We start from the raw sequence: 16,275 nt of genomic DNA, 5'->3' as shown, positions 1-16,275 counted from the left end.
CTCAGAGTACCGTACTCTTTTCCTCTGAGGGAGGAGGGGGGGGGGGGGGGGTCGGGGGGAGAGAAGACATGTCAATGTCTGTAGATCCTTGGACCCCTCCACTCATCATCAACACAAACGTGTGTAGCAAAGTAGTAGTTTCCACTTGCAACATGCATGTTAACACAAAACACACGTCATGTAGTGGCTCAGATGAAATGAAGTCCTTCTGATGCAGTGAAACTTTGTGAGCTTCATTCTCACATGGGCAACATATTCCCAATAAACGTGGCTACTGTAAACTGCTTTGGATTAAATGGTACAGTCAAATCTATAAAAAAAAAAATGTATTATTAAAGTTCACCACAACCAACAGCCTTCATTCTATTGAAGGTATGTCCAAGATGATTGAGACAGTCATGTAATGTCCTTCAACTGTCTTCCATGCTGTCTCCTGCATCAGACCACTCAGTCACTCCTTAGCTTGGTTTGACCTAATGGACAGCTGTAGTTATTGCACACTCAGAGATGGGGTGCATTTAACAGTTAACTCTCTTGACTTTTTGTCTGTCCCTGACATTCGCTCTCTTTCTCAGAAACCCTTTATACCCCTGAGAAGATTGGCCCTACATTTAGCTGAAAGCCCTGGTCCTTCTTTTAATGTCTGGACTTGCAGAGAAAGGCTACGAGAGCCGAGGCTTTTAAAGAAAGACAGAAATAAAGAAAGGAAGAAAGAAAGGAAGACACAATGTTGTAGAGAACTGAGGGTGCATCTGAAATAGGCCCCTGGATAGTGGTGTACCTGGTTCCATTTTAGCCTCAAGCAATGACTCAGATCTCTCTCATTCAAACACTTTGTCACAGTCATCGCGTTGTGTGTGTAACCTCTAACCTTCACAAAAGCGATCCCATGAGGACATTTGACAATCCCCAGTACTATACAGTACACATTCACTATGCACTTGAATGAAGGCACACATACTTTCACAAAGATCCACTCTCCATCACACGTCCTACGTGCAAGCGTACTACATCACCCAATATTTGTCGGAACAAACTGTTGTTCTTACTGAGGAACACCCACCAATGCCACTTCACAGCATGACATTCGCAGAGAAGTGAAACAACCCTCACAGAAAAATGACATGATTTCACATGTTGAAAATCCTGTGAAATCACATGGAAACATGTTTTTGAAAGACTTAACATATGATCACGTTTTCACATGTGGTTTCATGTTATCACATGATGCTTTACATGTTGTCACATGTCATCACATTAACTTCACATAAGATCACGTGATCAAATGAAAACATGTTATTGGAACACCGCAAAATCATGTGATTTTTCCATGAATCTCTCCTCTCCTCTCTCCTCTCCATCCCTCATCACTCCTCTCCTCATCACTCTCTCCTCATCACTATCTCTTCTCCTTCCTTCCCTCATCACTCTCTCCTGTCCTCTCCTTCCATCCCTCATCACTCTTTCCTCTTCTTCCCTCATCACTCTCTCCTCTCCTTTCCTTATAACTCTCTCCTCTCCTACCCTCATAACTCTCCTCTCCTCTCCTTCCCTCATCACTCTCTCTTCTCCTCTCCTTCCCTCATCACTCTCTCTTCTCCTCTCCTCTCCATCCATCATAACTCTCTCCTCTCCTTCCTTCCCTCCCTCATCACTCCTTTGCTCTCCTTCCCTCACCCCTCTCTCCTTCCCTCATCACCCTCTCCTCTCCTTCCTTCCCTCATCACTCCTCTCCTCTCCTTCCCTCATCACTCTCTCCTCTCCTCTCCTTCCCTCATCACTCTCTCTTCTCCTCTCCTTCCCTCATCACTCTCTCTTCTCCTCTCCTTCCCTCATCACTCTCTCTTCTCCTCTCCTTCCCTCATCACTCTCTCTTCTCCTCTCCTTCCCTCATCACTCTCTCTTCTCCTCTCCTTCCCTCATCATTCTTTTTTTCTCCTCTCCTTCCCTCATCACTCTCTCTTCTCCTCTCCTTCCCTCATCACTCTCTTTTCTCCTCTCCTTCCCTCATCACTCATCAATCTCTCCTCTCCTCTCCTCTCCTCATCTTATCACTCTCTCCTCTCCTCTCCTTCCCTCATCACTCTCTACTCTTCGTCCATCATCTGTCCTCTCCTTCCATCCCTCATCACTCTCTCCTCTTCTTCCCTCACCCCTCTCTCCTTCCCTCATCACCCTCTCCTCTCCTTCCTTCCCTCATCACTCCTCTCCTCTCCTTCCCTCATCACTCTCTCCTCTCCTTCCCTCATCACTCTCTCCTCTCCTTCCCTCATCACTCTCTTTTCTCCTCTCCTTCCCTCATCACTCATCACTCTCTCCTATTCTTCCTTCCCTCATCACTCTCTACTCTTCGTCCATCATCTGTCCTCTCCTTCCATCCCTCATCACTCTCTCCTCTTCTTCCCTCATCACTCTCTCCTCTCCTCTCCTTATAACTCTCTCCTCTCCTACCCTCATAACTCTCCTCTCCTCTCCTTCCCTCATCACTCTCTCCTCTCCTTCCCTCATCACTCGCTCCTCTCTCCTTTGCTCATCACTCTCTCATCTCCTTCCCTCATCACTCTCTCCTCTTCTTCCTTCCCTCATCACTCTCTCCTCTCCTTCCTTCATCACTCCCTCCTCTCCTCTCCTTCCCTCATCACTCATCAATCTCTCCTCTCCTCATCTCATCACTCTCTCCTGTCTTCTCCTTCCTTCTCTCATCACTCTCTCATCACTCTCTCCTCTCCATCCTTCCCACCTCTACTTTTCCTAAAAGTCTCTTCACAACAGCAAACAACATTACAGAGCTTTTCAAGACGTTATGAAAATGGACTTTTTCTAGCTTTCACATTAAAATCTACAAATCTCAATACTAAAACCTCAACCCTCTCCAAAATCTCCAAAGCAATCAAGTCAATTACTGTAATACCTTACATTTTGCATCTTCATATCTTTTCGTTTGATTTTATGGAGCACACAATCTCCGTCTGGAGAGGTCATTTTCCTCAAACAGGAGGAAATAAACGGTTTATCAAAGCCTCTGATCAATGATGAATGAGTCCCAAGTGGCATCCTATTCCCTCTAGTAGTGCACTACTTTTGACCAGAGCCCTATTCTCTCTATAGTGAACTACTTTTGACCAGAGTCAAACACAGTGTGCTATAAAGGAAATGGTATGTAATTCAGGCTGTTGAGGGGAGGACGGCTCTTAATAATGGCTGGAACGGAGCAAAGGGAAAGGTAACAATCTGATGACCAGGTGGCGAATCGCATCTCTGCATGTCTAGCAGACATATCAGTGTGGATGACGGATCACCATCTCAAGCTGAACTTCGGCAAGACGGAGCTGCTCTTCCTCCCGGGGAAGGACTGCCCGTTCCATGATCTCGCCATCACGGTTGACAACTCCATTGTGTCCTCCTCCCAGAGCGCTAAGAACCTTGGCGTGATCCTGGACAACACCCTGTCGTTCTCAACTAACATCAAGGCGGTGGCCCGTTCCTGTAGGTTCATGCTCTACAACATCCGCAGAGTACGACCTTGCCTCACACAGGAAGCGGCGCAGGTCCTAATCCAGGCACTTGTCATCTCCCGTCTGGATTACTGCAACTCGCTGTTGGCTGGGCTCCCTGCCTGTGCCATTAAACCCCTACAACTCATCCAGAACGCCGCAGCCCGTCTAGTGTTCAACCTTCCCAAGTTCTCTCACGTCACCCCGCTCCTCCGCTCTCTCCACTGGCTTCCAGTTGAAGCTCGCATCCGCTACAAGACCATGGTGCTTGCCTACGGAGCTGTGAGGGGAACGGCACCTCAGTACCTCCAGGCTCTGATCAGGCCCTACACCCAAATAAGGGCACTGCGTTCATCCACCTCTGGCCTGCTCGTCTCCCTACCACTGAGGAAGTACAGTTCCCGCTCAGCCCAGTCAAAACTGTTCGCTGCTCTGGCTCCCCAATGGTGGAACAAACTCCCTCACGACGCCAGGACAGCGGAGTCAATCACCACCTTCCGGAGACACCTGAAACCCCACCTCTTTAAGGAATACTTAGGATAGGATAAAGTAATCCTTCTCACCCCCCCCCCCCTTAAAATATTTAGATGCACTATTGTAAAGTGGCTGTTCCACTGGATGTCATAAGGTGAATGCACCAATTTGTAAGTCGCTCTGGATAAGAGCGTCTGCTAAATGACTTAAATGTAAATGTAATGTAACAAACACATAGAAACCATGTTTGATGTATTTGATACCATTCCACGAGCTCGTCCTCCCCAATTAAGGTGCAACCAGCCTCCTGTGGTGTAATCTTGGACACAGACAATACATCAAGCTAAGCACAGCGATACCTCAGACGTCTCTAAGAGGGATGTTTAAAGATATTCTGGATACCTCAGACGTCTCTCAGAGGGATGTTTAAAGATATTCTGGATACCTCAGACGTCTCTCAGAGGGATGTTTAAAGATATTCTGGATACCTCAGACGTCTCTCAGAGGGATGTTTAAAGATATTCAGGATACCTCAGACGTCTCTCAGAGGGATGTTTAAAGATATTCAGGATACCTCAGACGTCTCTCAGAGGGATGTTTAAAGCTCTTCAGGATACCTCAGACGTCTCTCAGAGGGATGTTTAAAGATATTCAGGATACCTCAGACGTCTCTCAGAGGGATGTTTAAAGATATTCAGGATACCTCAGACGTCTCTCAGAGGGATGTTTAAAGATATTCTGGATACCTCAGACGTCTCTCAGAGGGATGTTTAAAGATATTCAGGATACCTCAGACGTCTCTCAGAGGGATGTTTAAAGATATTCTGGATACCTCAGACGTCTCTCAGAGGGATGTTTAAAGCTCTTCAGGATACCTCAGACGTCTCTCAGAGGGATGTTTAAAGATATTCAGGATACCTCAGACGTCTCTCAGAGGGATGTTTAAAGATATTCAGGATACCTCAGACGTCTCTCAGAGGGATGTTTAAAGATATTCTGGATACCTCAGACGTCTCGCAGAGGGATGTTTAAAGATATTCAGGAGTGGACTCAAAGTCTGAGTTCCAAATTACACCCTATTCCTTCTATAGTAGGCCTACCCTATGGGCCCTGGTCAAAAGCACTGCAATAAATAGGGAACAGGGTGCCATTTGGGATGCAAGCCATTCATCTGAGTGAGATGTTTTAAAAACTGGGCTGTAATGCATTTCATTCTACATGAAGCACGTGCACTACCCTGTCCTTCAGCGTAAGTACTGTCCCCATTCCTTCATCAACCTTGTGAGTCAGCAGGATCCTGTGTGTGTGTGTGTGTGTGTGTGTGTGTGTGTGTGTGTGTGTGTGTGTGTGTGTGTGTGTGTGTGTGTGTGTGTGTGTGTGTGTGTGTGTGTGTGTGTGTGTGTGTGTGTGTGTGTGTGTGTGTGTGTGTGTGTGTGTGTGTGTGTGTGTGTGTGTGTGTGTGCCAGTAACCGAAAGGTTGCTGGATCGAATCCCTGAGCTGACAAGGTACAAATCTGTTGTTATGCCCCTGAACAAGGCAGTTAACCCCACTGTTCCCCGGGCGCCATGGATGTCAATTAAGGCAGCCCTCCTGACATCTCTGATTCAGAGGGGTTGGGTTAAATGCGTAAGACACATTTCAGTTGAATGCATTCAGTTGTGCAACTGACTAGGTATCCCCACTTCTCCTGTCCCTGTCACCCCATCTGCTCTGCCTCCTTGTAGGCCGGAAGGGTGATTATAGACACAAAAGTGTGTGTGTGTGTGTGTGTGTGTGTGTGTGTGTGTGTGTGTGTGTGTGTGTGTGTGTGTGTGTGTGTGTGTGTGTGTGTGTGTGTGTGTGTGTGTGTGTGTGTGTGTGTGTGTGTGTGTGTGTGTGTGTGTGTGTGTGTGTGTGTGGGCCAGTAACCGAAAGGTTGCTGGATCGAATCCCTGAGCTGACAAGGTACAAATCTGTTGTTATGCCCCTGAACAAGGCAGTTAACCCCACTGTTCCCCGGGCGCCATGGATGTCAATTAAGGCAGCCCTCCTGACATCTCTGATTCAGAGGGGTTGGGTTAAATACGTAAGACACATTTCAGTTGAATGCATTCAGTTGTGCAACTGACTAGGTATCCCCACTTCTCCTGTCCCTGTCACCCCATCTGCTCTGCCTCCTTGTAGGCCGGAAGGGTGATTATAGACACAAAAGTGTGTGTGTGTGTGTGTGTGTGTGTGTGTGTGTGTGTGTGTGTGTGTGTGTGTGTGTGTGTGTGTGTGTGTGTGTGTGTGTGTGTGTGTGTGTGTGTGTGTGTGTGTGTGTGTGTGTGTGTTTACCAATCTGCATGAATGTAGACATCTTTATATCCCATAATTAGTTTTTGCCCTAACACTACACAGCTGAATCAAATTATCAAAGCTCATTGATTAGTTGATTTTTTGAATCAGTTATGCAGTGTCTGGGAAACGTCCCCAGGTCCAAGTTTGGGAATCCCCTGACTGGTTATATTGCCACTAGAGCGAGCGCCAGCACACATACACACATACACACACATAAACACAGACACGTACACACAAACACACAAGTACACACACATACACACATACACACACATACACACAGACACGTACACACAAACACACAAGTACACACACATACACACATACACACATACAGACACGTACACACACATACACACAAATACACATACACACATGTACACACACATACACACACGTACACACATACACACACGTACACACACATACACACACGTACACACACATACACACATGTACACATACACACATACACACACACAGACACGTACACACACATACACACATACAGACACGTACACACACATACACACACACACGGCTCACACACAGACTTCTGACAGACCTGGATCACAGTGGCATCCACAGTTAAATCACCATTCAATACCCTGGTTTATTGTTCATACCCATCTTCTTTCTCTGCTAATATCAACCCTAGGACATGACTATATAGGAAATCACTATGTTTCAACAATAACAACAATACACAGTGTGTATTTGAGAAAGATTGGTGTGTGATCTTTCTGTCATGGGTTTTGGTTAACCTTGTATCTGGACAACGTGTGTGTATGAAGAGCGGAGTGAGTGTTTGTATCTGGCGCTCCTTCTCCTCCCATCATCCCTTCTGTTCCCTCCATCACCCCCTTTCAGCTAGCAGAGAGACTGATGCTAGCTGTCATACAACCTGGTTGTAAACACTCTCCTCCCGTCCCTCCATCACCCCCTTTCAGCTAGCAGAGAGACTGATGCTAGCTGTCATACAACCTGGTTGTAAACACTCTCCTCCCGTCCCTCCATCATCCCCTTTCAGCTAGCAGAGAGACTGATGCTAGCTGTCATACAACCTGGTTGTAAACACTCTCCTCCCGTCCCTCCATCACTCTCTCTTTACCTCCAGGGAGCCAGCGGAGAGGCTGGTGTTAGTGTTGGTGCTGCCCAGGTTGCGTGGCAGGGTCCGGTTGCGCTCCACCGCGCCTCCCCCTCCTGTTAGAATCTGCCTCACCGATGGCCTCTGGCCAGGCTTCAGCGAGTGCCCGTAGTCATGCATGTTGCTCCCATGCACGTGGACGCCCGGAGCGTGCATGTGGCCCTGGGGACCTTGATTCCCGTGCACGGGGAGCTGCTTGACCGTCCCGTAAGAGCGGTTCATGTTCATGCCGATGTTCATGTTGTGGTCGCCGGGGGAGATGAAGTCAGCTGGGTAGGCCTCGCTCTCTGCCGGGTGGAGGGTCATGGGCGATGGGGGCGGGGGGAAGGGCGGGTCGTCCACTGCGATGTTAAGCGGCTTGTCCTCGCCCCCCAGCCCCAGCCCCAGACCTGGGGGCAGAGGGGGTTTTAAACTGACCGTCCTACGGGGTAACACCATATAGTCCCCCTCCCCTCCCCCACAAGGTCCATCCAGAGTATTGGCAGGAGGGGGCGGTCGAGACCAGCCCATCCCGCTCTCAGTGCACAGGTAGACAGGCGCCGTGTTCCTGGGGTTCCCCTGGTGCATCTGCTGCTCCACGTTCACCTCCTTTTTCACAGTGGTGTCACTCAGCTCGTTCAGAACACCCAGCGGGGGCACCTGCATGGTGAGACGGGGAAACTCATATTAGGGATTCATCACTAAATAGACTACAGATATTATCACTGACATCACTAAATACACTCTTTGAAAAATGGGTTCCAAAAGGGTTCTTCGCCTGTCCCCATAGCAGAACACTTTTGGGTTCCATGTAGAACCCTCTGTGGAAAGAGTTTTTATATGGAAGCCAAAAGGGTTCTACTTGGAATCAAACAGGTTCTACCTGGAATCAAAAAGAGTTTCAAAGGGTTCTCCTATGGAGACAGACGAAGAACCCTTTTCGGTTCTAGATATAAACTCTTACATAAAAGTATGCTATCACTGAAGACAATATAGATTAGTTAGTGTTGATATCACTACTTACTTAATTTCTGGTAAAAATAATTGTAAGATTAAGATCACTTTATTGGTCAATGTAGAGGACCAATCAAAATTTGACACACCTTTAAAATCCAACCACTCCAAAAGACAGACATACAGTGTACAGTGCATTTGAAAAGTATTCAGACCCCTTGACTTTTTATCCATATTTTGTTAAGTTACAGCTGTATTCTAAAATGGATAAAAACATATTTATATCCTCAGCAATCTACACACAATAGGCCATAATCACAAAGCAAAAACAGATTTACCTAATTTACATACGTTTTTAGACCTTTTGTTATGAGACTCAATATTGAGCTCAAGTGTATCCTTTTTCCATTGATCATCCATGAGATGTTTCTAAAACCTGATTGGAGTCCACGCTGTAAATTAAATTGATTTGACATGATTTGGAAAGGAACACACCTGTCTATATAGTGTCCCACAGTTAACAGTGCATGCCTGTCACGTCCTGACTGTAGAGATCCTTTTATTCTCTGTTTGTTTGGTCAGGGTGTGACTCGGGTGGGAAAGTCTATGCTTTCTGGTTCTTTGTTTTTGGCCGGGTATGATTCTCAATCAGAGACAGCTGTCTATCGTTGTCTCTGATTGGGAATCATACTTAGGCAGCCTTTTTTCCTTTTCTCATTTGTGGGTTGTCTTTGTTAGTGGCATGTATAGCCTCACAGAGCTTCACGTTCGTTTTGTTGTTTATTGTTTTGTTGTACGCTTACCACCCTGCACCTTGGTCTGGTCATTTCCTTGACGATGATTGTGACAATGCCGGAGAAAAAAACAAGTCATGACGTCAAAGGAATTGTCCGTAGTGCTCCGAGACAGGCTTGTGTTAAGGCACAGATGTGGGGAAGGGTACCAAACACTTCTACAGCATTGAAGGTCTCCAGGAACAGTGGTCTTCATCATTCTTAAATGGAAGAAGTTTGGAAGACGCTTCCTAGAGCTGGCCGCCTGGCCAAATTGAGCAATCGGGGGAGAAGGACCTTGGTCAAGGGAGGTGACCAAGAACTCGATGGTCACTCTGGCAGAGCTACAGAGTTCCTCTGTGGAGATGGGAGAACCTTCCAGAAGGACAACAATCTCTGCAGCACTCCACCAATGAGGCCTTTATGGTAGAGTGGCCAGATGGAAGCTAGCTCTCTATTAAAGGCACATGACAGCACGTTTGGAGTTTGCCAAAAGGCACCAAATTACGCTCAGATTAAGAAACAAGATTCTCTGTTCTGATGAAACCAAGATTGAACTCTTTGGCCTGAATGCCAAGCGTCACGTGGCAGCATCATCCTGTGGGGATGTTTTTCAGTGACAGGGACTGGGAGACTAGTCGGGATAGAGGGAAAGATGAACAGAGCAAAGTACAGAGAGATCCTTAAAACTTATTTGGGATAGGTGGCAGTATTTTCATATCCGGATGAAAAGCGTGCCCAAAGTAACCTGCCTGTTATCAGGCCCATAAGCTAGGATATGCATATAATTGGTAGATGTCAACAGTCTTTAGAAAGAGTTTAGGCTGGTTTTTGGGAAAATTACCCGGAAATTGTAGTTTTTCTAGGTGGCTCCCATTTTGGCTGTAGTGTTTCCATGCGTGTGGAGGAAAGCACATTCTTTCTTATTTATCTCCGGTAATGAACATACTATTCTCAGTCTTAAATTTGATTGTTTATTTGCGTATTAGGGTACCTAAGGTTTGATTATAAATGCTGTTTGACTTGTTTGGAAAAGTTTATTAGTAACGTTTGGGATTCATTTTGTATGCAATTTGATGGAGGGAAACTGGATGGATTATTGACTGAAGTGCGTCAGCTAAACTGATTTTTTATGGATATAAAGAAGGACATTATCGAGCAACATTATTTGAATGCCAACAGAAGAAAATCATCAAAGGCATTTTTATATCGCCATTTCTGACTTTTGTGTCGCACTTGCCTGGTTGAAATATGTTTTTCATGTGTTGGTAAGCAGGGCGCTGTCCTCAGATAATCAAATGGTTTTCTTTAGCCGTAAAACATTTTTTAAATCTGTTAAGTTAATAAGTTAAGAGTTATTTTGATGTATTACACTTGTATTTTCATGAATGTTAAAAAATTATAGTCATTACATTTGAATTTGGCGCTCTGCAATTTCACCGGATGTTGTCGAGGTGTCCCACTAGCGGCACGCCTTTCCCAAACAGGTTGAAAACCTACTCCAGAGAGCACCGGATGTTGTCGAGGTGTCCCGTTAGCGGCACGCCTTTCCCAAACAGGTTGAAAACCTACTCCAGAGAGCACCGGATGTTGTCGAGGTGTCCCGCTAGCGGCACGCCTTTCCCAAACAGGTTGAAAACCTACTCCAGATGTTCCGGATGTTGTCGAGGTGTCCCGCTAGCGGCACGCCTTTCCCAAACAGGTTGAAAACCTACTCCAGAGAGCACCGGATGTTGTCGAGGTGTCCCGCTAGCGGCACGCCTTTCCCAAACAGGTTGAAAACCTACTCCAGATGTTCCGGATGTTGTCGAGGTGTCCCGCTAGCGGCACGCCTTTCCCAAACAGGTTGAAAACCTAATCCAGATGTTCTGGATGTTGTCGAGGTGTCCCGCTAGCGGCACGCCTTTCCCAAACAGGTTGAAAACCTACTCCAGAGAGCACCGGATGTTGTCGAGGTGTCCCGCTAGCGGCACGCCTTTCCCAAACAGGTTGAAAACCTACTCCAGATGTTCCGGATGTTGTCGAGGTGTCCCGCTAGCGGCACGCCTTTCCCAGGTTGAAAAACAGGTTGAAAACCTGAAAACCTCCAGATGTTCCGGATGTTGTCGAGGTGTCCCGCTAGCGGCACGCCTTTCCCAAACAGGTTGAAAACCTACTCCAGATGTTCTGGATGTTGTCGAGGTGTCCCGCTAGCGGCACGCCTTTCCCAAACAGGTTGAAAACCTACTCCAGAGAGCACCGGATGTTGTCGAGGTGTCCAACTAGTGGCACGCCTTTCCCAAACAGGTTGAAAACCTACTCCAGATGTTCCGGATGTTGTCGAGGTGTCCCACTAGCGGCACGCCTTTCCCAAAATGTTTGAAAACCTACTCCAGAGAGCACCGGATGTTGTCGAGGTGTCCCACTAGTGGCACGCCTTTCCCAAACAGGTTGAAAACCTACTCCAGATGTTCCGGATGTTGCCGAGGTGTCCCACTAGCGGCACGCCTTTCCCAAAATGTTTGAAAACCTACTCCAGAGAGCACCGGATGTTGTCGAGGTGTCCCACTAGTGGCACGCCTTTCCCAAACAGGTTGAAAACCTACTCCAGAGAGCACCGGATGTTGTCGAGGTGTCCCACTAGTGGCACGCCTTTCCCAAACAGGTTGAAAACCTACTCCAGAGAACTCTGGACCTCAGACTGGGACAACGGTTTATACCTTCCAACAGGACATTGACCCTTAGCACACAGCCAAGGTAACACAGGAGTGGATTCAGGACAAGTCTCTGAATGTCCTTGAGTGGCCCAGCGAGATCCCAGACTAGAACCCAATCGAATATCTCTGGAGACACCTGAAAAAAGCTGTGAAGCAACGCTCCCCATCCAACCTGACAGAGCTTGAGATGATCTGCAGAGAAACTCCCAAAATACAGGTGTGCCAAGCTTGTAGTGTCATACCCAAGAAGATATGAGGCTGTAATCGCTGCCAAAGGTGCTTCAGCAAAGTACTGAGTAAACGGTCTGAATACTCATGTAAATGTGTTTATTTCATTTTTTTATTTTCTGTAAATTTGCAAAATGTTCTAAAAACCTGTTTTTGCTTTTTCATTATGGGGTGTTGATGAAGAAAACAAAACAATGTAATCCATTTTAGAATAAGGCTGTAACGTAACATAATGTGGAACAAGTCAAGGTGTCTTAATACTTTCCGAATGCTCTGTATATATATATATTTTAATTTTACCTTTATTTAACCAGGCAAGTCAGTTAAGAACACATTCTTATTTTCAATGACGGCCTGGGAACAGTGGGTTAACTGCCTGTTCAGGGGCAGAACGACAGATTTGTACCTTGTCAGCTCAGGGGTTTGAACTTGCAACCTTCTGGTTACTAGTCCAACGCTCTAACCACTAGGCTACACTAGGCTACACTAGGCTACACTAGGCTACACTAGGCTACACTAGGCTACACTAGGCTACACTAGGCTACACTAGGCTACACTAGGCTACACTAGGCTACACTAGGCTACACTAGGCTACACTAGGCTACACTGGTTTTTTGGAGTGGTGTGGGGGGCTGCCATACTCGGCGCCCAGGGAGCTGTTGTTGTGGGGGTCCCTTGCTCAAGGGAACAACTGCAGTCAATGGCATCTAGGATTTCATACCAGCAACCCTCCGGTTGCCAGCTCACGTCCCAACAGATTTTTCCCATTGGACCCGGGATTCGACCTGGCAACCCTCTGAGTTCACTCTCTAACTGCTACTCTACCTGCCGCCCCTAACGACCCAACATGCCTGAGAGGGACGGTCTATGCAAATGTACTGCACACTGATAGGCTTAAATGAAACTACATTTGATTGTGTGAGTAGATTTGTTTTGCATTTAATCCCATCGCCCGTCTGCCCATTTATTCATCCATCCAATCGGTCCCTCACCTGGACGAGTAGGTTGGGAGGGGGGATGTTTCCAGGGAGGGAGCTGAAGTTGACCCCTAGGCCCCCCTCCTGGTGGGCCGCCAGCTTGGGGTCATCCTCTTCATCAAGGGAGATACGGGAGAGGGTCCCGGTGATGGTTGCTGGGTTACAGGTGTTAACTTCCTTGAAGATGACTGGAGGGAGAGAGTGAGAGGAGAGAGAGGGCAAAGGAGGTGGGGATAAAGAGCAGAATACAGATGGAGAACAGAATAGAGATAGAGAGCAGAATAGAGGATGGGAGAAGAATAGAGATAGAGAACAGAATAGAGATAGAGAGCAGAATTTAGAGATAGAGAGCAGAATAGAGACACAGATACAGAGCAGAAAAGAGAGAGAGCAGAACAGAATAGGGATAGAGAGCAGAATAGAGATAGAGAGTAGGATAGAGATAGAGAGCAGAATAGAGATAGAGAGCATGATAGATATAGAGAGCAGAATATAGAGATGGAGAAAGAGAGCAGAATAGAGGATGGGAGAAGAATAGAGATAGAGAGCAGAATAGAGATAGAGAGCAGAATTTAGAGATAGAGAGCAGAATTTAGAGATAGAGAGCAGAATTTAGAGATAGAGAGCAGAATTTAGAGATAGAGAGCAGAATAGAGACACAGATACAGAGCAGAAAAGAGAGAGAGCAGAACAGAATCGGGATAGAGAGCAGAATAGTGATAGAGAGTAGGATAGAGATAGAGAGCAAGATAGAGAGCAGAATAGAGATAGAGAATAGAATAGAGATAGAGAACAGAATAGTGATAGAGAGTAGAATAGAGAAAGGGAGCAGAATAGAGATAGAGAGCAGAATGGAGATACAGAGCAGGATAGAGAGCAGGATATAGATCAGGATAGAGATACAGAGCAGAATAGAGATAGAGAGCCGTATATAGATCAGGATAGATACGCAGAGCAGAATAGAGATAGTGAGCAGTATATAGATCAGGATAGAGATACAGAGCAGAATAGAGAGCAGTATATAGATCAGGATAGAGATACAGAGCAGGATAGAGAGCAGTATATAGATCAGGATAGAGATACAGAGCAGAATAGAGATAGAGAGCCGTATATAGATCAGGATAGAGATACAGAGCAGAATAGAGATAGAGAGCAGTATATAGATCAGGATAGAGATACAGAGCAGAATAGAGAGCAGTATATAGATCAGGATAGAGATACAGAGCAGGATAGAGAGCAGTATATAGATCAGGATAGAGATACAGAGCAGAATAGAGATAGAGAGCAGAATAGAGATACAGAGCAGGATAGAGAGCAGAGTATAGATCAGGATAGAGATACAGAGCAGAATAGAGATAGAGAGCCGTATATAGATCAGGATAGATACGCAGAGCAGAATAGAGATAGTGAGCAGGATAGATATAGAGAGCAGAATAGAGATAGAGAGCATGATAGATATAGAGAGCAGAATATAGAGATGGAGAGCAGAAAAGAGAGAGAGCAGAATAGACATAGAGAACAGAATAGAGATATGGAGCAGAAAAGAGGAAGGGAGCAGAATAGATTTAGAACAGAATAGAGATAGAGTGCAGAATAGAGATTGAGAGCAGAATTTAGAGAGAGCAGGATAGTGATATAGAGCAGGATAGAGATAGAGAACATAATATATATATATAGAGCAGGATAGAGATGGAGAGCAGAATAGATATAGAGCAGGATAGAGATAGAAAGCAGATTAGAGATAGAGAGCAGAATAGATATAGAGCAGGATGGAGATAGAGAACAGAACAGATATAGATCAGGATAGAGATAGAGAGAAGAATAGATATAGAGCAGGATAGAGATAGAGAGCAGAATAGAGATAGAGCAGAATAGAGAACAGAATAGATATAGATCAGGATAGAGAGCAGAATATATATAGAGCAGGATGGAGATAGAGAACAGAATAGGTATAGAGCAGGATGGAGATAGAGAGCAGAATAGAGAACAGAATAGATATAGACCAGGATAGAGATAGAGAGCAGAATAGAGAGAGTGCAGGATGGAGATAGAGAGCAGAATAGAGATAGAGAGCAGGATAGAGAACAGAATAGATATAGATCAGGATAGAGATAGAGAGCAGAATAGATATAGAGCAGGATGGAGATAGAGAACAGAATAGGTATAGAGCAGGATGGAGATAGAGAGCAGAATAGAGATAGAGAGCAGGATAGAGAACAGAATAGATATAGATCAGGATAGAGATAGAGAGCAGAATAGAGAGAGTGCAGGATGGAGATAGAGAGCAGAATAGAGATAGAGAGCAGGATAGAGAATAAAATAGATATAGATCAGGATAGAGATAGAGAGCAGAATAGAGATAGAGCAGGATGGAGATAGAGAGCAGAATAGAGAGAGTGCAGGATGGAGATAGAGAGCAGAATAGAGATAGAGAGCAGGATAGAGAACAGAATAGATATAGATCAGGATAGAGATAGAGAGCAGAATAGAGAGAGTGCAGGACAGAGATAGAGAGCAGAATAGAGATAGAGAACAGAATAGGTATAGAGCAGGATAGAGATAGAGAGCAGAATAGAGATAGAGCAGGATGGAGATAGAGAGCAGAATAGAGAGAGTGCAGGATAGAGATAGAGAGCAGAATAGAGATAGATAGCAGAATAGATATAGAGCAGGATGGAGATAGAGAACATAATAGGTATAGAGCAGGATGGAGATAGAGAGCAGAATAGAGATAGAGAGCAGGATAGAGAACAGAATAGATATAGATCAGGATAGAGATAGAGAGCAGAATAGAGAGAGTGCAGGATAGAGATAGAGAGCAGAATAGAGATAGAGCAGGATGGAGATAGAGAGCAGAATAGAGAGAGTGCAGGATAGAGATAGAGAGCAGAATAGAGAGAGTGCAGGATAGAGATAGAGCAGGATGGAGATAGAGAGCAGAATAGAGAGAGTGCAGGATAGAGATAGAGCAGGATGGAGATAGAGAGCAGAATAGAGAGAGTGCAGGATAGAGATAGAGAGAAAGATAGATATAGAATGCAGGATAGAGATAGAGAGCAGAATAGAGAGAGTGTAGGATAGAGATAGAGAGAAATATAGAGATAGAGAGAAAGATAGATATAGAATGCAGGATAAAGGGATATGGATAAGAGTTTGAGGCATATATAGTGAACTTACAATACAGTACATAAAACAAAGTTAAAATAGGTAAGATGGTATAAAAACAGTATGAC

At 45.5% G+C, this 16,275-nt stretch overlaps 1 protein-coding gene across 1 annotated transcript in view; it reads right to left on the bottom strand.

Annotated features, from left to right (window-relative positions):
• Window positions 1-16,275, bottom strand: part of LOC124043194 (adhesion G protein-coupled receptor B2-like) — a 557,845-nt gene that overhangs the window by 43,977 nt on the left and 497,593 nt on the right. Inside the window, exons 29-30 of the mRNA XM_046361489.1 lie at window positions 13,058-13,230; window positions 7,400-8,074 (exon numbers count right to left, since the gene is read on the bottom strand). Of these exons, the coding sequence (XP_046217445.1) occupies window positions 7,400-8,074; window positions 13,058-13,230 (848 nt within the window). The remainder of the gene's footprint in view (window positions 1-7,399; window positions 8,075-13,057; window positions 13,231-16,275) is intronic.

Source organism: Oncorhynchus gorbuscha, linkage group LG09 (assembly GCF_021184085.1).
Source record: "Oncorhynchus gorbuscha isolate QuinsamMale2020 ecotype Even-year linkage group LG09, OgorEven_v1.0, whole genome shotgun sequence".
NCBI classification, from domain to species: domain Eukaryota; kingdom Metazoa; phylum Chordata; class Actinopteri; order Salmoniformes; family Salmonidae; genus Oncorhynchus; species Oncorhynchus gorbuscha.
The sequence above is the reverse complement of the archived record's forward strand: the minus strand, read 5'-3'. Positions and strand labels throughout refer to the sequence as shown.